Source organism: Camelus bactrianus, chromosome 23 (genome assembly GCF_048773025.1).
Source record: "Camelus bactrianus isolate YW-2024 breed Bactrian camel chromosome 23, ASM4877302v1, whole genome shotgun sequence".
NCBI classification, from domain to species: Eukaryota; Metazoa; Chordata; class Mammalia; order Artiodactyla; family Camelidae; genus Camelus; species Camelus bactrianus.
The window spans coordinates 26,204,402-26,228,717 of record NC_133561.1 but is presented as its reverse complement, the minus strand read 5'-3'; the positions used below and the strand labels follow the sequence as shown (position 1 = coordinate 26,228,717).

The following is a 24,316-nucleotide window of genomic DNA, read 5'->3' as shown; positions in this document are numbered from 1 at the left end:
GACCTTCTTATTGCCCAAGTGAGGTGACATCTGTTTTTGTGCCAAGATGAGAATTCAGACCTTTGTGGTTGCCGGTGACAGAAAACAAGTGTGAACCTATTTAGGCAAGAGGGACAATACATTGGCTCCACCCACCAAGCCATGGGAAGGGCCTGGGGACAGCTGCGACAAGACGCCCCAGTGTCACCAGGTCTCCCTCTGTGATGCAGGAAAATGGATCTGGGGCGTGAGAAGGGCTGTGTCCCAGGCTTCGGTTGAGCCCCTGGGACGTGCCCCGCCAAACGTGGGTCCTTGGCTTTGCGCAGAAAATAATTCAAGAGCGAGCCACAGTTGAGTGAAGGTAGATTTATTCAGAGAGATACATTGAAAGGCAAGAGAAAGGCCACAAGGTGTCGGGGTTGTGCGCTCAGATTAAACGTGGGTACACATCCCATGGACAGTATGCGGGCCGTCTCTGAAGAGGGAGAGAGAGGGCCAGACACGAGGCGCCATGTTGCTGGTTTTTATGGGCTTGGTGGCTTCATATGCTAATAAGTGGAAGGACCAGTCTAAGGGGAAGGGGCTGGGATTCCCAGGAAGTTGGCCATTTCCCACTCTTTGACCTTTCGTGGCTGGCCTTGGGACTGCCATGGTGCCTGTGGACATATTATTCACCATGTTAATATATTACAATGAGGGTATAATGAGGCTCAAGATCTGCTAGAAGTCAAATCTCCCACCATCTTGAGCCTCAAGGCCTACTGGGGGTTGAATCTTTCACCATTTTGATGTTAATTGCTGTAGCATTCCTTGAATGGCTGTGCCCTGCCCCCTTCCATCCTGTCTCATCTGCACACTTTGTGTCTGGATCATCCCTCGTGGCCACCAGCAGCTCCAGGCTTCCTTTCCCAGCTTAACCAGTAGAATAAAATGAGACTTGTGCTCTCAGGCCTTGAGGATCTAAGTAGCTAAGAAGAGGCTCTGTTTTGCTCGGTTTGGATCACAATACATTGGCTCATCTCTGGATCAGTCAGTCAAAGGCAGTCAGCGGCGGTGCTGTGGTGTTCAGGTTGGGTCAGGTTGGGCCCCTGGTGAACCCCTGTGCTGGGGGTGGGGTGGCGTGTCCTGCCGAGTGATTGTCTCCATGGAATCACATGATAAGAAAAGGCCAAAGTCAATTTGCCAGATGGGGGAGGAGAGCTGGACGGACAAGACGAAAGCTCCTTCTTGCCCTCACTCTCTGTCTCTCACACATATACACACAAGGCGCTTATCTAAAGAGAATAAAACTTGGGTGGGGAAGGAGCACTGGGGCAGGAATTTAAATCTGGGATCTATTCCTACCCACTAGTTACATGACCATAGGCTGGGTCCCTTCTCTCTAGACCGTGTTCCCAATTCATAGAAAGGGAACAATCGTACCTGTCCCTCTTGCTCCAAGGGAGATTGTGAGGGCCAGTTGTAGTGGACTGAATAGTGTTTCCTCAAAATCCATGTTTACAGAGAGCCTCAGAATGTGATTTTATTTCAAAAGAGTACTTGCAAGGGGGGTAGGGCATAGCTCAGTGGTAGAACGCATGCTTAGCAAACACAAAGTCCAGGGTTTAGTCCCCAGTATCTCCATTTTTTAAAAAATTAATAAGTAAACTTAATTACCTCCCCCTCAAAAAAATTAAAAATAAAAAACTTTTGTGAAAAACCAGTATTTGCAGATATAATTGATTAAGGATCTTGAGATGGAACGATCCTGCGTTTAAGGTGGGCGCTAAACCCAGTGACCAGTGTCCTTATAAGGAGAGGAGAGGGCACAGAGAGACACAGAGGAAAAGGCCATGTGAAGGTGGAAGCAGAGACTGAAGAGGCACATCGACAAGCCAAAGGATGCCCAGCACCAAGGGAAGCCACTAGGAGCCAGGAGAGAGCAATGGGATGTAGTCTTCCTCAAGGCCCTCAGAAGGAACCAACCCGGAAGACACCTTGATTTTCAGATTTCAGGCCTCCTGAACTGTGAGAGAATCAATGTCTGTTGTTTTAAGCCATTCAGTTGGTGGTAATTTGTCAGCAGCTGCGGGAGACAAATACATAAGATGAAAAGTGTGAAACATATGCAGCATATGGGATCGAGAATATCATTACGATAAGCAGTGATTGCACAGAATCCTACTGAACTCAGAGTTCCTTTGACCGGTTCTGAGCGCTGCCCAGATCTGTTTGTTATATTGTTGCCCCCTCCACAGCCTTAATCCAGCCACAGCCACCTCTCTGTCATCCTTGCAGGCGTGACCTGAAGCTTGGAAATCATCACTGAATTCAGAGCTAGAAGTTAAATGGAGTTCTTACCAACCATGAGGACACTGTGCTCGGGGCTCTTCTGCAGATGGAGAGGCTGATCCAGGCAGGGAGTGAGGGCAGAGCTAAAATCTGAATGGCAAGGGGTCAGGTTTCAGAGCCTGTGCGTGAACTGCCTCACCACACTGCCTCAGGCTACAGGATCACCCCTTCCTGATTTATTTATCGGGCACAACACAGCTATCACCAGAGCCTCGTGCTACCAGTGTGTCCTTCCTCCTCCTTCCATCTCTGCTCCCTCCCACTGCCCCACTATTGTCTAAGATGATGACCGGCTCTGGAATCCCAAAGGTTCTCTAATCCCCTGCCCAGGCCAGTCTTGCCTTTGGTCGCTCCACTGAATGCCCAGCCCCCAAGAGCTACATCTTTGACATCAGGGAAATGAGCTGGTTGGAAATGTGAACCAGCTATTATCCAGCTCAGGTGCTTACTGGCAGGTGGGAAAGGGCAAGGCACTGCTGTGGGCGCCAGGCTGGTGTTAGATCTGATTACTCACCAGGAAGCTTGGTCCTGCCGGCTACAACAGAGTGCGGCTGCAGGCGGTGCCTCCCGTCTCCAAGCCTGGAGCATCTGAATGTTTCAGGTCTGCCTTTTATCTCTACCACCAACTAAACCCTCAGCTCCCTCAGCCTTTAGCCTCACTTCCATGTGCCCTGTCCTCAGGCCATGGCTTTCCCTGTCACAACCCCCTTCTGTCTGGATCCTGCAGGAGTTCCCAGCCCCTACCAGCCCAGGGTGAGCTCATCCAGTCCCCTCATGTCCGAATTTACCTCTCCAACACCGCTGGGCTGCAGATTCGTGTTTCCAATCACGTGACAGGTCCTGTTTAATAGCGAGTAGGTACTCAAAACTTTACATGTTGTCATCTTCCTGCGCCAGTCATCCCCATCTGGGCGATTGGCACCCCAATTCCTATACTTGCTTCAGCCTCCAAACCTAGGTGTCATCTTAATTCCTTTTTCACTTTCTACATTCAATTCATCAGCCTATCCAGTTTCACTCTTTCTCCAAAATATACCCCAAATCTGTCTCCAGTGTCACAACCGTGGTGGGGGCCATATTAATCTCAAGCCTGGACCTTGTAGTCACCCGCCAGCTGAGCCTGCTTCCATCTTGATCTCTTTGATCCATTCTTCACACAGCAGCCTGGCAGCTCTGAAAATCCAGAAATCAATTTCATTGCTATGCTTAAAACCATCCAATGGCTTCAGGCTAAGTGCTTGTGTGGTCCTCGGGGGCCCTCCCTCTGGCCTCCTCTCATAGGCCCACCCACTGCACAGGCACCAGTCTGCCCAGCCATGCCCAGCCCTGCCCACAGCTTTCCCACCCAAGGCCGGTGCCCCTGGGATGTTCGGCTCAGGTCTCTGAGCTGGCTGCCTGCTTCTCATCTGCAGATCTCACCTCCTGGAGACGTCTCCCTTGATCAACCCCCTTCCCATTCACACACTCATCAACTCCCTGTTTGATCTTCCTCCTGGCACTCATAAACAAAATGGTAGTCTTTATGTTTTGTAAAGTTGCCATGAACAATGAATTAGCAAATATTGAGCCATCGGGGAAACACAGGTTTAAGGACCTACGAGCCTCTGGCCACAGCATTTTCATCAAGACCAAACCATGTTCTATGTGTGTTTCTGTTTAGGGACACCTTGCTTAAAATATTCTGTCGATTCATTAACACTGAACGCCCAGCTGACAGCACTGGTGCCTGAGGGAAGCTTACGTAATACTCGTCTTGTCTGTGGGGCATTTCACAGCCTTCTTGCCCTTGCAAATACTGGACAGTCAGCTTCAGCACTGTGCTTGGGACCAGTTTAAACAACGAAATCACCAACAGAAAGCACAAGAATGAAAAAACAAACGTGGGCCCCCAAAGGACCCTTGTACTTATAGTATGAGAGCTGAAACAAGAGGGTTCCACCCAAACATGCACATCCGGCGACTCAGTTCTCATTGCTCTGCCCTGTCCCCGGAGGGCCCTGGGAGTGCTGGAGGTATTGATCTTGGGGCTGCAAATAAGTTCCAGCAAGTAGGTGAGCTTGCAAATGTGGAACTGAGAATAAGGAGGACCAGCTGTCCTTCACTGAGTTGTCTTCTGTTTCTCCTGACTAGAGGATGAGCTCCAGGAGACCTTGTCCGCTCTGTTCAGTGTCGCGGACCCAGCACAGTGCTTAGTCCATGGGAAGCACTTGGTGCATGTTTGTTGATGGAAAGAAAAAAATGGAAGGAAGGGAGTGGTGGCGGAACATGCCACCTTCTTTGTCCACATCCCCACACCAGCACTGTCGGGTTCCACCCTGGGCTCAGTTCCCTGACCCAGTGGCTGATCAAGAGCTGATGATCAGATTCTCCTTTATTCTCCCCTGGACTCTTCTCGGAGGTGAGAATAAGGAGCTATCTGACCTTCCGTTTTAGTGTCTGGAGGCATCTGCATCTCCTGGTGTTTGCTCTGATTTTCGTCTCTCGCAGGTGGAATGGAAAGTCTACTGGGTCAAGAGTCAGAAGCCCTGCCTTGTGCTATCAGACCTACTGGCAGTTAGCTGTGTGACTCTGGGGGTCATTTTCCCTCCCTGGCCTCAGTTTCCTCATGTATTTTTAAAAAGAGGAAAAGGTCCTTTATCCTTTCACCTTTTGTGACCATCAAATAGCATAAAGTGTATATAAAAGTGCCGTGCAAACTCTAACGATCTCTTCAGTGGCACGTATTATCCATGTTATTCATCCTGGGTTCTCGTCAGTGGAATGCTAGGTTACAAGAGGCTTAAATTGTTTCCCGTCTCACACATCAAGAAGCCTGGAGGGAATTCCTAGATTCAGAAGCTTAACAATGTCCAGGCTCTGGGTTAGCGTCCCTCCCACGCTCTGGCCTTCCAGCCTCTCACACCAACCAGTCACGGAAGGTGTGGGCAGTGGAGGAGCTGATTAGAAACGTGAGCCAGTTGTCCAGCTCAGATACTTAATGACGGGTGGGTGGGCACAGGCTCCGGGGAATGTTGATGGGGAGGAGGGAAGAGCCTCCCTCATTTCTCTCTTACTTTTTAAATCAAGAAGATGAAAATCTTTCCCAGGAGTTCCAGTAGACTATCTCCCAGATTGTATTGGCCAGGACTGGGTCACACTAATAGGCTAATCACTGGTATAGAATAAGATTCTAAACCAATCACGGTTCATCCATGGTTCATGGGTGGGGGGAGGGCCCTTCTGACACATGAGAAAAGTTGGGGTTCTCCAGCATGGCAGGTGGGGGAGCCAATTTCACTTGCCACATGTGCTGCCTCATCTTCTCCTGGCCCTCCTGTACCCCTTCCTACACTCCTGCCTGCAGCCCCTCCTGCAACCCCAGACTGTGCCCCCTCCTGCACCCCCTATACACCCACTCCTGCACCACCCCCAGCAGACCCCTCCTGCACCCCCTCCTGATTGCCTCCTGTACCCCCTCCTGCAGACCCAGCCTGTCTCACACACCTCCTTAGAAGGAGGCTCTGCACTGTGGGCCCTGACTTGCTCCTTCCTTCTGGCTCCTGCCATCCCCCCAGAGACTTCTTACTAATGTTCCCTTCCTTTTCTGCAACTCCAAGTCCATCCCTTCCCTCCTTCCTCTCTCTGATCTGCAATATCTTCAAACAACCACCACCACTATAATGGTGACAACTACCCATATCCCTGGTGTCTTTCCCTTGTGCCCTGATTCTCTCAGAAGATTCAGGAAACATTTCAGGATCTCATCTGTGCCTCCAAGTCCACACCAGGCCTGGTGGGTGGATGCGTGCTGTGGAATCAAGTCAGAAAGGTTTTCACAACATTTATACAATACTTGAGCATCTAGTTCACCCTTTTAATCTAGCTTGACCCTCATGAGACCCAGGAGGCAGACAGGGCAGGCATAATGAGCCCGTTTATCAGGTGAATCACAAAGGTTCTAAGAAATCGAGGAGGTTGCCCGAGGCCACGGAGCTCCTAGAAGTTGGATATGTAAGGAGAATTCTTGGCTCAGGTCCTAGATCGCATGCCCATTTCATCACACCACGACCCGGCACAACTCACCACTGGCCTGTTGGAGCGTTCAGTTTAGATTCCAGACAAAGAGGAGTTTGCCAAGTGAACAAGTTCCAAATAACGAACTTCACTGCGGGTGCCAGGAAGCCCTAATACGATGCCAGGAGCAAGGGCAGAAACAATGGTCATTATGTTCCACTCCCATAAAACTCCATTGGTTCAAAAATTCCCCTCATATGTGCTGTTCCCTTTGATCTCTGCTGCCGACATGGAGGCAGAGGGAATGTGACCTGACTGCTGGAGAGACGCTGGGCTGAGAAACGGCCCCAGGGTCCCTACTTCCCAGGCCAGGGTCCTTCCCCTCCCAGATGAACAACAGTCCCGGACTTGCTCCTTGGCACACAGGCTCAGAGGTTCTGGGCTGGTCAATCTGGCAACCAGTTTCTCAGAAGAGTCGGGGAGGTAACCAGGACCTAGAAAGTGGTTTCGAGGAAATGTGGCCAAGGGAAGAGGGCTTGGGGAGGGAAAGAAGGGCCTGGCAAGAGGCTCAGAGCAGGCCCTGCTGAGCCAGCAGCCCTGACAGCCCCCAGCCAGCTGCCAGGCCGAGCCCCCAGTGAGTCTGTGAGGAGGAGGGGACTGAGGGGCGGGACAGTGGGGGTCTCCGGGGTTCTCGTGCCAGCAGCAAAGTTTGCTCTGAATCCTTGACTGGGCTTTGAGTCTCCTTCTCTACGAAGCCTCTGGGGATTAACCCATCCCCTGGAGCCCTTCAGCAGGGCCACGGCTAATCTCTGTGATGCCATCTGGGGGGTGTCAACATGCGGCTGTAAGGGTAACAGGATGCGTCCTTTCTCCCCTCTTTCACCCTCTTCCCAGTCCACGCGGTAAACACACTTCGGAAACAATGCCCCACTATCCCACTCGCCAGGGTTCTGGTGCTGGTTCCCCGGTGTGACAGGGAGGGGACAGGCTAAGCGGATAGCTGGAATATCACATGACTTCAGTCAACAAGGAAAGGGAGAGGAAACAAAGAAATGCACAGGAGAACAATGCAAATGACATTTCATCCACACAGATCTTCTTGCCACGCCTGCCCCCATCCTCTGTGGGGGGCCAGTTCCCAGGGGAATCTGGTATCCCCTATCCAGACATCCGGGGTGTCCCTCACTGCAGTGCCCTAGCCTGCTGTCTTCAGCTGCCATTGTGGTGAATGGCTGGGCTCATACCCACTTCAGGCATGGCCCACCTCAAGCACAGGCCCTGAGTCTTTCTGCTTTGGGCCTTGGGGCTTCATTAGCGCCTGGGGATCCTTTCCCACTCACTGCAGGGGCAGCCCTGAAGTTTGGGGAAGTTGACAGCTGCAGGGGCAGTCCCTCATCAACAGGGGAACAGGAGGTGGTGGGTGACTGCCCAGCCTCCCATAGAGCTGTGATCCCTCTGTCTACAGTGGTGGCCTCAGTAGGGCCCCCAATATTGGCTTTTTGTCATCCCTTTTTCTTTCTATGCCCTCTGCTCCCTGACCCATTCCAGGAATCATCTCCCAAATAACTTCCTGCACCCAAAGCCTTATATCAGGCTTGGCTTTAGAAGGAACCCTAACTAAGACACCGTTTACCTGGACGAGGTGCATGGTTGTCTCTGCCTGTTGCTCCCGGCAGCCTTGCCTGCCTCCTTGGTGGGTTTGGTGTGGTTTTACTAAGGACAGTGAAGGAGGAGAGGCTGCAGCCTGGTGATCCAGCTCCATTCCTGTAGCAGTTGTCCCGCCGCAGCTCCCCTCTCTGAGCCATTGTGCTGAACCCCTGGAAAAAGAGGAAATCCGAGTGGCTAAGAGGCAAGGCTCTGAGGACAACTGCCAGCATCTGAATCCTGGCTCTGCCACAGTGCCTTGGGTGGGGGGCAGAGAGGGGACAAGGAGGACCCCCCAGGAGCCTGGCTCCTTACATTCCTCAGTGGCTTCCTTGTTGGTGGTCCTGGTGGCAGGGCCAACTTCATAAACGTGTGACCTGCGCTTGGTTAAATGCTCTGTTGTTGCCATCTGGAAAATCTTTACATTTTTGAACAGGGGACTCCACATGTTCATTTTGCACTGAGTCCCACAAACTGGGTAGCTTGTCCTGCCTGGTGGCTGGAATCTTGGGGAGATTGCAGAGAGGCCCCTGCAAATGATGAGAGCAATGCGAACCCTGTCTTCTGGCCAAGCTGGGCTCATTGTTTCTTCCCTCCTTGGAGCAGAGCAGAAAGCGCGGGCACAGTGGGAGCTTTGATCCCGGCCCCTGTGACAGATGGGGCTCCTGGGGGCGGGGGAGGCCTTTGGAGTCAGCTGGTTCAACCCCACCCAGAGCTGTGATCTCCTACCCAGCACCCGTGGCGCCGGCTCACCCAAGCCTCTTTGTGAATTCTTCTAATGGCAAGAAAGGCCCCGTTTCATTGTTGATTCAAACTGTAACCACCCCTTACTCTTATGGAGTGTTTTAAGGTTCTCCCAACCTTTTCACAAGGATTATCTCGTTGGATTCCCACCAACACTCTATGAGATTGGTATTTTCTTAGGAGTAGAAACTGAGACATTGTAGATGAACAGCCTTGGCTGCCCCACTCAGCCTTTCCTTCTATCAGCCGTTGAAATCTCACTTCACCTAGGACATCTTTCAGCCTATCAAAAGAGAAGGAGAAACTCCTTAATTCTTTGTAGTACTAAATTATTTCCCCCACCCACAACCCCCCAGGCTGTAGGGAATACAGTGTCTTTTTTTCAGATGTGCTTTATTTTGAATAACAGTCATGAAAGCGGCAGGAGCTAAGCAGACTTTTAATGAACTAAAACTTATTTTAAATGGATTAGACTTCTGTTTAAAGATGGTGGATAAAGCAGGATCACAGAATGGCCCGCCCCCACCACCCCAGTGTCCAGAGAAATAACATAGAAAGTTAAAAAAACAAAACAGAAACACGCCTTCCAACATCCAAAGAGTCAATCACACAAGGAAAGAGGGTGGAGCAAGTGCTTTTAGAAGTGCCAGTCGAGGACAGGCCAGAAGTTTCTGGAACCATGTGATTTCGTCCCACCCCAGACTGGGGACATAGGTCCATCAAGAAAATCCTAAGCACATCACCAAAGCCCTTGGCTTCAAAGGGCAGCCGCCCCAGGGAATGGGAGTGGAGGCCCCTGGGGCCTGGGACCTGTGCGGGCAGGAGGGGCTGTCCTTGGCTTGCTGGGCTGCAGGGTTGACAGGAAGAGCTGGAGCCCAGGAGGCGCAGCCCAGGTGGAAAAGCCTCACCATGGGGTCCTACCTGTGAGCACACACCCGCGCCACCCAGATGTCTGCGGCTCAGCGTATGGCGGGAGCTCCTGGAAGGACACGCTTGTTGCTTCTCATTTGCTCAGTAGACCTGGTGCTCGCCTGCTTGCATGGCTTATAGCAAAGATAAGGACTTGACTTTCACTTCCTGCTTGTTCATGGTTTTCAGATTCTTTGTAGCTCTGTCCTGTGCCCCACTCCGCCCCACCCCAACCCCAAATGCCTTTCAAATGAAAACCCCAGGGGCACTCCACTTGGGCTGGTCTGTCTGCGTTAGAATCTACCCCTGCGGTGAGACAGGGAGCCCCAGCAGGGCTGGTGAGGGGGCCCTCCTGTCGCTCCCCTCCTTCCTCTTTCAATAAAGAGTGAATCTGTCCGAGTCAGTCCTCCTCCTGACACAACACGTTTCCCCACCATACAGACACAATTCCAGTTTATTCCAATTACTATTCAACAATAATGGAACGAAATTCTGAAGGTTAAACAGTCAACAATTCCATTTCTTTGTCTCCGAGGAGAAACTACTTTATAAATTCCACATTCCTTGACTCATTCAGTTCCTTGCCTTTTTAAATAGTTCTTTAGGAAAACAAAGCCAGGTTCTCTTCGTGACAAGCCAGCTCAGGACTTGTCTGAATATTGTCATGCCTGGGCAGACACAGCTGTATCCCCACGAGTCATCACCGGATGATGGCTTCTAAGTATTTCTAAATCTCCTCCAAGAGGCCTGTTCCGCACTCTCACCTCTGCCCTTCATCCTCTTTCTTGTGGAATTGTCACTTTCTGGCGTTAGAACTCTGAAGCAGTTCTGTAAGTGCTGGACTAGACAGCCTGGGGGCTATCAGGCTGGGAAATCAAAGGCTCTTTGGCCAGATCAGGATTTGAAACATCACCTTTGTATCACCTCTCTACTTGCACTCCCAGCAGAGCCGGGCCTCAAACCCATGCCTGCTGTCCCAGAGCTGCTGAAAGTTCCTCTGTACTTTACCACGGCACCTCCAAAACCATGAGAAACATTTGATTCGAATCTGCCCACTTCCTTCTGGTACCCAATTTCCAAGAATTGAGAACACTGCACCTACGACTGGAAGATAAAATGTCAATGTGCAAGATGCAAACCTCAGAACCTTCTGCAACTAGGAAGGAAAGGCTTTCAAAATCAGTGCAGCTTCCTAAATCTTTAGGATGCCTTCCATGCCGGCTTTTATATTTAGGATCACATGAATTATACATGGAGAACTGTGGGCTGGTGGATAGCTTCCAACTACTAGAAATTATATTTCCCTCCCTTTTGATAATTAGTTCAAGGTCTTCACCACAAGTGACATCATGTCTCAGAAGCAAAAATAGGTCCCTATTAAGACTCGGTAATGTCTTCTGTCTAGAAGGTTCTATTTCCTCTTTATGCCCTAGTCTCCTCACCTTCCTAATTGGCTCTCCAGCCTCAAAGCTTTCTCTTGCTGCTGTCTGGAGCCTTAGATAATTAGGTATAGTCTGACTAGGTGAGGTTAGTTGCTTGGCTATGCTGATTGCCTTTCAGGTTACCGGGACCTAGGGCTCTGGAAAGTGAGAACAGGCATTACAGCCTATGCAATGGTAATATAATTCCTCTGAACTAAACAGGTTACTTGGACCTTAGGTACAGCTGGGTTTGGGAATAATTTACATTTTCTGTTAAAGCTAGTTGCGGTGGGAGAAAGCAGCCTCCCTTACGAGCATTCAGTACAATGTGTTTCAGACACACAATCTCATTTAACACTGAAAGGACCTCTCTGAAAGTTTCCTATTTAACACATGAGAATGAAGTTGAGAGGATAAAACCCTTGTCAAAGGGGTTGAGATTCAAGCTCGTGCGCCAAGTCCTGGCTTCTGCTGCCCATTTGTGGGCTTCTACTTAGACAAGTCCTGGAAGCCAGAGGCCACCGTGATGGAAGGACATTTGGGCACTAGGGGTAGTCATGAATTTATTATCTGCTACCAGTTTCAAACCTGGAATTCAGAAATGAAAGGAACTACGAGATTGAAATCTCTATCCCCTTCAGTCTGAAACAAAGGCATTCTCTATGTTGTACAGAGCAAAAATAAAAACAAAATACATTTCACCTCCATATCCAAAAAGAGAAAAAGCATAGATTTCAGACTTTTTAGTAGTTAACTGTATCTCTGCAACAGCCGAGGGGAACACTTATTAAAAAGTAAACTTCTAGGGCTTGGGAACTATTATGTTTATTTCAAAATCAAGGAAAGGGAAATTAAAGAAGTTTTTAGATCCATCACTCTTTTAACAAGCATACCCAATCCTTTGGCTGTAACTCATTTACAAAAAACAGAAACCCAAACAGAGGCAATCTGCTGTTTGGAGGAAAACTTTTGGTTGGAAATCAAGGGACCTGGTTCTAGTCCCCACAGTTCTATTCAGTAGACATTTGGTGCTATCAGCAATGGACCAAAATTGCACCAGGATGAAATTCGCTGTCTCAAAACAAGGTGATTATTCTAAAGTTCCACTGGCTCTGAAATTCCGGGGGGCCAAGGAGGGCCAGTGATTGAATCAGTCAGTGCCAAATATAACATAAAGGTGACTCCCAAACAGAACCTCCATTGTTTTAGAATGTGATTTATATGAATGAGTGATGGATCAACAGATGTAATCTTCTTAAAGTATTTGGGAAACTCAAAAAATTTTCCAACGATTGAAATTATGGGCAAACTTGTCGAAGTGAGAGAGTTTTCTAGATCCATCCAGCGTTCTTTAATTATTCAGATAGCTGAGGGATTATTTACTGGGTTAGCTGGTCTTCAAAGATGGCTGCCAGTCAGCCATGCATTCATTCACACCCTTTTGTAGGCCCTCCCACACTGCCCTGTGACTCACTGTAACCACGTGACATTGTGCCAGTCCTGGGCCTAAGCCAAAAGAGTTCTTGGTTGCTGCTACTTTTGTACTTCTGGGGAGCCCAGAGCTGCCACTGCTCTCACTGTTACACACTAAACATATCAGAATTAACAGATCCAATAGAGGCCCAGATGCCTCATTTCCAATGCCATCCTTTGTCCTTATTAAAATGTGTACATATCAGGGAAAGAGAAAAAGCCCTATTGTGGGCTCTAGATGCCTTGATTAAAAGAGGCTTCTTGTCACCAATATTTTGAATTGTCCCTTTGTTTGGCATCTTGGAGATGCCTAATGGCTGAGAGGCATACTCTTCTTCTGCCAAGAGGGCAGAGCATCTGAAATGGCAGCTGGGATCCTTTACAGGTGAACCCTCAGGGATGGTAGTCTGAGGACAGTCTGCTTGGAAGTCGACTTCCTTAAGACCACCGTGTTTGAATACTCCCCGGGGGCCTAGTGTATTGGGGTGTGTGCACCTGTGTGTAGACAGCAGACTTCAACACTCCCTTTGCTTTCTAACACTCCTGGGTTCTTCTGCCTGGTACCCCAAGTTCTTCTGATTTTCCCTGCTTCTAGGTGTCTATTTTCTTTTCCCTTAACTGTCCATCAGCTGATCCTGATATAGTGTTAGGCGTTAGTTAACTGATAAGAAAACTGAACATTAAGACTTTTTCAGGGAGTTTCTGCATCAAAAATGAAACAAAGGAGTGAAGATGCAGCAAGTGTTATTTTAGGGGAGGTATCATAGGAATGTGATTTCTCAGTGACACCACTAAGGCAGCTGCTTTAGCCACAAGGATGGCCCAGCGCTCCTTATCAGTGAGAATTTTACTACCGTCTCCAGAGTGAATCGCACACCTAAAAGGCAGAAAGTAGTCCAGGGAGAGGCAACGGAAAATTTCGAGGGAAAAACTCAGGAATGAGCTTTGTGGTATGTTCACATTTTCTATTAAGAAAACATCGTTCCAATTTCTTCCTTCATTAAATGGGTTTATCATACCTAATTAATTTTCTGACTGTGAAAACAGCCTGTCTCATTTTCAGAGGTTAGACAACCCTCCTCCCATGGTCCATTTGTGTGTGTGTTTATATGTGAATTGGGTAATTGATAACTTGGTTTATGTTTCTTATGCCTCCAAGAGTTAAGAACAAGGTTGTCCAAGTCCTGAGAGGTAAAAATTTATTGATTTATATCGTATCAGCATGTTATGATATGGTCACACCTGCTCATACAGCTGACTTTTTCTTATAGCCAAGAGAGGAAATTTTTTCCTTTTAAAAATACAATTTTTTTTCAGCAGGAAGAAACATTTTTAAAAAACAAACATTTTCGTATTAAGTGGAAATTAAAAACAATGGCTCTTCTTTTTTCCCCCAACTCATGAATAGGACTGGTCAGCAACAGATCTCAGAGAGCTTCAAATCTGCTTTCAGGGCTCTGCCCTCAGTTTGTTCTTTGTCTTCCACACAAACCACACTGGGGCGGGGAGAAATTACAGCCTCACTGAAACAGCAGCCGAAATCCAGATAGGAAAAGAAGAGGTAGACTGAACTGTACAATTTAACTTATTTGGTAGATTGTGTAAGATACTTAAAGACGTTTAAAAGTTTTCAGTGGGATCAAACATACTCTCCAAACAAATATCTAAACAATAAATGTTTTCAATGCTCAAAACACGATCTTAGAGATGCCTATTATCAGTATACTTAACTCTGAAAAATGAAAGCATAGAACCAACTTTAGAAATATGCGAGCTTCCCATGCACTTCAGGAAGCTTTTGTCAAATTCTTCAAACCAAAGCACCCTCTTGAAGGACTGATATTAATGATTTCCCACTCTTTAAAGCCCCTGCAAGAGTCAGTGATAGGAACATCTTGAGAGCAGTACGTTCACTCGACACAAACAGTTTAAAAAAAAAAAAAGCACAGGGCAGTGGTGTGCTGAAGACGGCTCCTACTGGCTCCCTAGAGCTGATTGTTAAATTTTAGGATTTTGCCAGTAGTTGCTAAATAGTTGTTATTCAAGTTAAATTATATAAGCTTACAATGAGCGCTGAAGCTATAAGTGGTTCACTTTAATGGGTATAATTTGTACAAGGGTAAGACATAGTTTAATAGATCACATATCAAAGTGAATGACAATAAATATGACAAATAAACAGATTAGGATGTAATTCTACTTTTCAAATCATGGCTGAATTACAATCAGATTGGCAAGAGTTCAGCAAAAATCAGTTAAAGCATCCTGGGAGAATCAACTGGCTATATGGAATTTACAATAAAGTACATTTTATTATTATTTGTTAATTGTATTAGGTATCCTTGCCATCAGCAAAATTTATAGCAAACTTGTGTACACTTGTATACATAATTTTTTTTTCTAGGAGAGCAGAATATTAAACATTTACCAGTATACCACTGGATGGGGAAAATGGGGAGGGAGTGAGAATAGTTTAAAACCAAAGAAGGAAGTACGTTTTTCATTTGGTTTTTCAGTTTGCCCTCAGCATCCAACTGCCATGACACACATCCACAGATATTAATGCCAAAATATCTCCAGTAAAATACAAACACCCTACCCCCACTACTAAGAATTAAAAGCAGTTTACTTGAAAAAAAATCAACTTTATTTTTTTCTAGGTTAAAAAAAATAGAACCAGCTATTCATTTTTGTTGAGAAAATGCTTCTTCTGGCGTTCACATCTATATTTCTGAAAAGGTGGTCTGGTTACTATAATAAACCCAAATGCATTCACAAACCAGATCCACATGTGACCAGCCCTTTACAAAATTTAGTTACAGTTGCCACAGCCTTTACATTCATTCTTATTATACATTATTACATGCAGATACACAAAGAAAGAGACAGGTCAACAAGCTGAAGTAAACATTATGGCATCAGGAAAACTAAAATCCACCTGTATAAAATAAATACAACTTTGTAATAACTGTAAAGAAAATGAAAGCACTTAATACAACAATGGCAGGTCCATGTATAACTGTTTCATTACTCAGTCATGAAGTAAGTCACTGTAAAATGCATAGACTCTTTACATGTAAAGAATTTGTGCATCACAGTCATGTGTTCAACAGTTTTACACAATAAAAATAAAGCCATTCAAAATATGTGTGTATACCTTGCAACTAGATTACACTTAAAAATTTTTTTTGCTCTTTTAACTGTTTTAAAAAAATATTAAATGTAAAAATCCTCAAATGGAAATTTTGCAGAAAAACCCTTATTTTATCTTCCGTATGTCTACAGTCACCCTCCCCCAATAGTTCAGCACCCTCAGCTTATTCCCAGGGTCCAGTTCCTAATTGTTGGGGATCAATGCAAAAATGATTACAATAAAGCACCAACCAGTGACTTTTCCAGAGAACAACCAGCCCCTCTGTGACCTAGAAATGTCTAACTTAGGTGGTTTTGGTCCCAAACATATTAGTCTCTATGGCCTCATAAAATGAACCAGTAGATTTTCTGCCCAGGGCAGCTTTGCCCTTGCCTTTCGTGTTAACAGACGTAAAATGCACAGCACTACATTGCAAAAAAGTAGGACTCATCATTTTTATCCACCCTCTGTGGACCAGAGCTGACATGTTCATAGTGGAAACTCTGGAGTGGGGTCCTGCATAATTAAGAAAATAACTAACTCTTCCTATTCAGTAATGCAAACAACATCTTCTTAAATATAAAAAGAATCCAACAAGATGATTCATGATTAAAGTCTACTTCCTGTGATCATAACCAGGTCCCACTAGTTCAGAACAGTCTGTAGGGAAGTGATTGTCAAAAAAAACGTTGCTAAGACAAACCTACAAGAAGCAGGTGACGTGAGTGAAGAACAAAGAGGCATTCTTAACGTTGATCCAAACGACGTTAACGCGACGGTGATGTTCTGAGGTTTGCATTTGGTGACTTAATATTTCATTTTCACAAAAAGGCTTGAGAAAAATTACAATACCGCTGTCTTGATTATTCATGGATCCCTTTTCCAGCCCATGGATTATTTAGGCTTTTGTGTTTCCTCTCCCTGAAGCTGTCTTCCCAAATCTTTTCACTACTCATTAACAGTCATAAATATATAGGCAAGAAAAATTAATAAACAACTCAAATCATTTTTAAAAAATTAATAAGCATCCTTAGAAGAAAAAAAATTTGCTGAGAATAAAACTTCAAGATTCCTAAATACAATTCGATTTTTGGCTTACTAGGACTTATTCCTGGATTAATTATCCAGTAATCTCTAGTTCTTTTACTGTGGAAAGTTAAGGGTTGGCTGTAATATTAAAAACTTCTTAATAATATGACAGATCTGAACTCATAGGTATCTATTTAAAAAGATCTACTATTTAGATTCTCAACTTGTATGCCCACCCAAAACATCATTTTCCATGCTGTAATTTTTCTTTACCTCCCACTGGCATATAGGTTTCTCCACAATATCTGTATATTTCAATACCAATAACAGTTTCTGAAGTTAAGAGTGCACTGCCGGGGCGGTCACGTCTGTGGTCACTGCACCTGCCAGTGGCCAAGCAGATGCTCCGTCACTGTGACTTGTTGAGACCAGGATCCAGCAGGGAGTTTTCAACCTCTCTGCTGTGTGAATCCAGGCAGATCAGCTGAGCCCAAGAAGTGCTGAGAGTCTACAAGCTACTTGCATAAAACTGGCACAGTTTTATTTTCTTTCCCCTTGACAAAATGTATATTCTCTAAACACCCTTTGATCTCACTTTGAAAAGCAAATACAAATCAGGAGTTTTAATTCAGTTCTGTACAGTGAGTGGCATATTGCTGCTTCCCTGATTCCCATATAAAAACACTGATTCTCTCTTTACAGCCCCAAGTGCAAGCAGGAGAACTCCAGTTACTGATAAGGAAAACACTATCAATGCTCTCAAACAAACATATTTTGCCAACAGAAGACAGAGGACATGTTGATAAAGAATCAAAGAGGGACAGGGCAGATCAAATACACATCTATTTACAACTCACAGATCGATTTTCAAAAATTGACTCACACCTCTATTGGTTATTTGTCACTCTAGAGACAGCTGAAATGACCGCGCTTGAAAAGTAAAGTGTCTTACAGAATCGTCTGCTTAACGTGTACAGTGTATTAAACTGTATCATGTTCCTTTGGAGCACAGGGATGGCAAAAGTGGCCCTAAACCACAATTCCATATGCGTGTACACACTTCCTTTCTTTTTTTCTTTCTTTCTTTTTTTTGATAGGAGAACTGGCCACTCTACCTGTGGCTTGCTTAGCAATGAGGAAAAGGTCTACTGGCCAGGGGTATGCAGGCCACACTCAACAGTGAGCACCTTACCCCCCAGATGGCTGACTAGCCTCTCAAATGAACAATTTCATCTTGTAGTCCAGTAGTGCTTGCGGGGCCTCAAACAGAAGCATCTCTAAGCTTCTATCTGGCTTCCGATCATCGGCCACACCTCTCAATTCAGACTGGCTTCACCTACTTACTGTCACTGTAAGATATATAACGAATTGCTCAGATTTTTAAAAAAATTGCGTCTTACAACAACCGTTACCAAATCAAACACATTAGCACTGTCTTCTGCATTCCACCAGCAGTGGTGGAATATTCAATGAGGTATTTCAGTTAGCACGTCATTCTCTTTCATATATGCACTGAATTAGCCTAAAGATGAAGCTGCAGTGGGCTTTTATTTGGTGTTGCTTTGCCTTTCCCACATAACTGGGAGAAAAATTCACATCTTTTCAGTTTTTTTTTTTTTTTTGGTTTATTTAAACATAGAAAACAATAGCCTTTAGTTTTATTTTCTGGCCTACTTCTCAAAATTGTCATTTGTGTGATTAGTGACAACAGGGGAATCTACAATGCTCCTATCACAGCTAACTAGCACTGACTCCCTAGGATCTAAATGGTCTTACAGTCCCAAACCCAAAAATACCCTCTCTCTTAACACTGGGAGCGCAGGTGACGGACCGAGGCAGCGCCAGTACTTTTTGAGAAGAGTTTGGTTCTATTGTGAGGTAAACCACATGAACATAGTGACAAATACAATAACAGTTTTCTAGAACTAAAAACCTGACTTTGTCCTTTCAAAAGCAATTGGAAGAGACTGGGAAGCCTTTTTGCTGGTCTGTCTCCTGGTTACACCGCTCTGACATGGGCAGCTCCATGACGGGATAACGGAACATGGGTAATGGGGGTGCCATGGGAGAACGTGTCGCCATTTTAAACCAGTACCTGGCTCTGGCTCATACTTTTCCAATAAGCTAGCCTATTTTGCCATAAATTGATCATTTAAATGTTTTACATTAATTTGTTTCAACCAATCCCAAATGCATTTGATGCTAATATGCAAAATGGAGGGGGAAAAAAGGCTCTGCTCTGGACAGAAGCCTCAATGTGGTGCCCAGCGCAGGTGGTGCTGGAGAGTGTCCGCACACAGATGAACACGCAGACAGGCAGCTTCTGGAGGCCCCACTCACTGTTCACGCTTATGTTTGTTTTCAGGCTACGTTACTAATCCTTTGCTATAGATGCATCTGATAAAAGTGCATTTTGTAAAAGACAAATATCAATCTATGATATGCCTTCTATACAAGAGGAGACATCAAGCGACCCCACCTCATACAAGGAAAAGCCCTAGCGCATGTAAACACGGCACTGGACTGAGCTAGTCTTTCTAAAGAACACATTCCAGTACCAGAATACGCCCATGGACACTGCTTCCCCGCCCAGGGCATGCTTGACAACGAACCTCACAGAGTTGCTGAGGACTGCAGCATTGCTGCAAACAACAGGGAACAGTTCTTCAGAAGGTGCCAACCAGCTTCCCGCAAGGTCACTAGGAACAGCAAAGGTTGGGGGAAATGACGCGCTCTACGGCACTGCCCAAATAGAGACGGCTAGCTAAGTGGAACGAATACGTACAACTTGCTCTGAGTTTGAACTAGATTATCAGGTATTTCTCTCAGAGAGTCTCCTAGGATGGTTTTATGATTTCCTCTTCTCCAAATGTGATGTTTGCTTAAATGTGTGGTAGAGTGTATCTTTTGAAAACATGAAAAGTCCTTAAAACACATTAGCAGGTCATTATATTATTGATCCTCATTTTAGTAGAGTTTTAAAATATCCCAAAGGGGGATAAATATTAGTCCATCCATTGAATTTCCTTCGCTTTTTTTTATATATTTTGTTTTGCGCATGTAAAATAATGCACGCTTATGAAAGTCTGAACTCCTGTGGTGACCTTGACAAGTTCAAGTCAATTCCTAAAACAGGCAATGGTAAAAATACCGAAAGATGTTGTACCACATGTAGCCTGACAAAAATGCAAAAGACTGTATGAGAAATATCCACATGTTGCTGAGGGTCATATCCCTGGAAACAGCTTCTTTACGGCCGTTGGGAGGTGGAAAAGCCCCTAAAAGACAAGATAAAATATTACTTTATTTCACTGTGGTGGTAGGTGTCCTAGAACAAAAGCTGAATATTAGTCTAACTAGTTTTTTGTGGCTTTTTAAAAGCACTTTCTGTGACTTCTCGTTGCTCTTAAAGAGAGATTATCATTTGAAACACAATTTTCAAACTGCCGAGCCCTTTCCTGCCGCTGAGCCTTTGCCTTCTCTGCCTGGAATGCCCCCTCTTCCATCTCAGTGAATGGCAGGCTCCGTGCATTCTTCCTATATCAGAAAAATACCACCCATCTCTTCTGCCCACCAGTCACCTTCAACTCCATGCTCATTTCCTTCTTGGCACTTTTTACAATCTGTATCTTGATCCTGATCTATCTCTCTTTTTTTTTTTCTTTCCTACAGACTGGTTTACTCTCCGTCTCCTGCTGGAATCTAAACTGCGTGAGAGCAGTCACTCGGGCCGCCTTGTTTTCAATGGTATCCCTAGAGATTTCCACCATGGCTAGGATACAGGATATGTGAAATCAATTAAATAATTTCCAAAATAACATAACTTACACTAATTCCTCTATTTACAAATGAAATGTTTTTGCCACAAAAGAGGTTGTACATTACTGATATTATTTTCAAATGGCAATATGGTTTATGGAATACATCTTAATAATAAAAAGGAGAAACACCACGTAAACAAATGTCTTTAAATTCTTTTCCAGAAAGGAAAGCTAGACTACTTTGGAGCAATATTTAAGGTCATCTTGAAAACACTCTTCAGCCTTTCAAACAGTCTTTGTCCCTGCTGATAATCCCCTAGGGTAAGCTGATTCTTGAAAGGATTTGCTTCCAACAATTTACAGAGAACATTTTTAAGTTTCAAAGTCTATTATGCAAATAGTTTTCTTCAAAAGAGGTTTACATTATTGTTGCTACGATTTAGACCAAATATCATAGAGATTGAGACTGAAAAAGAGAGATCTTGTTGGCCTCTTAATTACCTGATGCCTTCTTACACATCCAACCTGTCTTGTCTTTAAATTCTAGAGTAAGAACCAAGGAATGTGCGCAGCACAGAGGTGCATCCTGTTTAACGAGTCTTACTAGGAATTCTAACGGCATACAGTGTCCTACTCATGTCATATTAACACGCACTACTCCAAAGCCTCAGGTTCAGAAAGATAAAATGACAAAGGAACCCTATTGAGGACAAAGTGAAGCAATTTTAAACACACAGACAAAATCCTTAGAGGTAATTAACAGTTTCAGTCTTTGCTTATTAGTACTAGATCTTTGACAATCTGATTTATTTTTGTTGATTTTTTTTTTTTTTTGGTTTGTTGTTGTTGTTTTTATTTTGTGGGGAGAGGTAACTAGGTTTACTTATTTATTTATTCTTAGAGGAGGTACTGGGGATTGAACCCAGGACCTCAAGCATGCTAAGCATGCACTCTACCACTTGAGCTATATCCTCCCCCCAAATCTGATTTAATATCTATTTTAATTATGTACCAAAAAACTCTAAGTGGGAAGAAAATTGGGCCTCTATTAATCTAAAACCCCATGGCGATCCTCAGACCTGGGACAACTTTCTCTTCATCTTTTTATTCCTATTGCAGGCTCTAGCAAATAGGCCTACCACACAGCTGTCTGGGGAAGCACTCTGGAAGTGCCTGGCATTCTACCAAGGTTAATTTTCTTCTTTCCTAACTACCTGTTTTCCTCCCTCTCTCCTCCTCCCCTCCTCCCCCTCTCCTCCTCCCCTCCTCCCCTCCTATGTCTTTTTCACTGCATTTTAGTTTTCATAGAACGTAGAGAATACTGAGTATAGAAAAGTGATCTGAAGGTAAATAGACTTTTTTCTCCCTAGGAGAAAAATGTAATAAGGCTGTATCCATGAAAACTTAAAAGGTAAATGTTATCCCTCTGTGTAAAGAAAAGAACAAGCACGTGAAAATGCAGTTAAAAATGATCTGAAATGACTACAAGGTGATGGCATTAGTCAAACGATCAAGTCCAATGCCAAAACATGAATGATATTTGCTATTTCATAAAACGGCCCATATAATCATGGATGTATAACTGCAGTCTTCCACAGATTGTGTACTTTCTTGAACGAGATCCATGTATACAATGTTTTTACTCATCATTTGATTTTTCCACACTGGCTGATGAAGCAAGAGCCTGAATAAATTTAGCATAAATTTGTCTTTATAAAAATTCTAAGCTGAAATTCTTCTATACAGAAATACTTCGATTCCTTTAGGGTATTTGAAGAATCAAAAAATGGTTCAGATACACCTTTGAAACTATCAGTAACTTCAGGAATGCACGTAGTAGGATTCTGTGTACCTGTTTCATAAAAATGTGACAAGAGGTCCTCTTTTTCAATAAAACGTTGATAGAGCCAATCAGCAAGGTCATCAGTCTCCAGGGGTACATCTTTAACTGGAAAGATCCTATTAAGATCAGGGGAAAAAAGCAAAAACTACTTTAATTCAGGAGTCAGAGTCACTCAGAACCACAATTCAGCTTTATGGGCCTGGCATGCTTCTGCTGCGCGACTCTGCTACACAATTCAGCTTTAGATTATCCTGAATCTATGAGTAATTATTGAGAAACGCCTGTCTTCCTATGTTTGTAGGTTTAAGGAGGAGCGGTTTTTGGAACAGATGAAGTTTTAAAATGCAGCTTCTTTAGAACACATGTATAGTACTCAAATGCTAGGCCAAATAATGCATCTTAGCAATGTTCTTTTGGTGGGAATGTCTGGGAACCGGACAGAATCTGCCTAAATTGGTGCTTTTTTGTTAACTGTATCACAGATACTGGTTTCACTGCAGAGCCAACTCTCACTGACCGGGCGTAGTTGCTGGAACGTGACCCTGAACATTCTGCAACCGCGTCCTTACTCAACAGGAAATGGGGTGATCAGTGATGTCTCCCCATTGCAAGTGAGAACAGAAAGGGGCAGCAGGATTAAGTACTATAATTTGTTGACCTTGAAAAAGTGCTTCTTTCTTTTCTTTTTTGTTTTCCAATGGGGGAGGTGTTATTTTTTTCCTCATCGTAGGTATAAAGGTACATTGTTAAAAGTCTGCAAAAGTTTTCTTTGTGTGAAAAATGCAGTCCCTGCCCCTCTGCCCTTTGTTTCTTCCTCCCCAGGGGAAATGATTTTCACCTCTTCGTATTTATCACCATGTTTCTTCTTCAGTTTTAGGGCTTATCCACTGACTATCAGAGATGAGGACTAACCTCCTTCCTTTTCCTGTTCCCACCACATGAGCATGTCCTTACCACCTTCCCAATGCAGTTGTATGGTCATTTTAACTACTACAATATTTGACATTTACACTATTATCATCATGTAAACATATTCAAAGCTAAGTCATGGAGTAAACCATGACTACTTTTTCTTTCCTATCCGACTTTTGTTCTCCCTGTGTTGAGCAACTGCATTGTTTTCTAGGTACATATAACAAGTTCAACCACAAACGCTGGGCCAATTGTCTAAAATCAATTCTCTGGATCACGTCTGCAAACTTTCCTTTAAGGGGCCAGAGAGAAAATATTTAGCCTTTGCAAGCTATTATGATCTCTGTCCCAACTATTCTACTCTGCTTTGTACTGGAAAGACAGCAAAGCTCACCCTCCTGAGTTGAAGAAATTTATAGACAAGAAGTTATCACTGAAATTAAATGGGAGCAGATATGTCCAAGGAATATTGCAGGAATTTGATCCTTTCGTGAATCTTGTGATAGATGAATGTGTGGAGATGGCAACGAGTGGGCAACATAACAACACCGGAATGTGGTAACATAAGGAAATGGTATCATCACGTTAGAAGCCTTGGAACAACTATGAACAATGGCTGTGTTCACCAGAGAGATCAGCTGCTTCCACATGTCTCTTCCCCACATTTTACTATGATAAAAATTGGGTCATGTACATTTTCTTATTGAACATTTTTTTGTTAAATAAGCTTTTGTAACAGTAAATAAATAAATAAATAGCCATAGAGCTAAAGAATATCTTGAAATAGTGTTTAAAACATCTTTATAGGGAGAAAAGTGACATTAAAAATAAGGCTGATGTAGAGGATGGGTACAGCTCAGTAGTAGAGCACGTGCCTTCACGAGCTCCTGAGTTCAATCCCCAGTACCTCCATTAAGAAAAAAAAAAAAAAAAGCTGACTTAAACAGAGGTAATGTGGGTTTACCAAGTGAACTCTTGAAAGAATGTGGTGAGGCTGATGAGGTATCTAATCAAAATGGGGTGAGTGTGGGAGTAGGGCTCTGTTTTAACAGAAAATCTCTCCTACCATCTGCTTAGAATAGCTTGGACATTCTCTTGCTTTAGGAGACAGGCAGGAGGGCAGACCAAATGCTCCCTCAAGAGT

The 24,316-nt window shown here is 44.5% G+C and overlaps 1 protein-coding gene, 1 long non-coding RNA gene and 1 pseudogene across 6 annotated transcripts in view; 1 reads left to right on the top strand and 2 right to left on the bottom strand.

Moving 5' to 3' along the window:
• Positions 1-340: 340 nt before the first annotated feature.
• On the bottom strand, positions 341-5,630 carry LOC141574843 (uncharacterized). Its single transcript, XR_012501985.1, has 3 exons — positions 3,099-5,630; positions 2,320-2,400; positions 341-2,044 (listed from the first exon to the last, which is right to left on the bottom strand). It is a non-coding gene; the product is annotated as an uncharacterized LOC141574843 (long non-coding RNA).
• Positions 5,631-15,118: 9,488 nt separating this feature from the next.
• The window catches only part of LPGAT1 (lysophosphatidylglycerol acyltransferase 1), an 87,456-nt gene continuing 78,258 nt past the window's right edge, over positions 15,119-24,316 (bottom strand). For all 5 annotated transcript variants that reach the window (XM_074351849.1, XM_010949475.3, XM_074351850.1 and 2 more), the window contains 2 exons: positions 22,270-22,376; positions 15,119-19,934 (listed from right to left, as the gene is read on the bottom strand). In XM_074351849.1, coding sequence (XP_074207950.1) covers positions 19,783-19,934; positions 22,270-22,376 — 259 coding nt within the window. In that variant the 3' untranslated portion in view covers positions 15,119-19,782. The remainder of the gene's footprint in view (positions 19,935-22,269; positions 22,377-24,316) is intronic.
• Positions 23,525-24,133, top strand: LOC123615157 (small nuclear ribonucleoprotein G pseudogene; annotated as a pseudogene).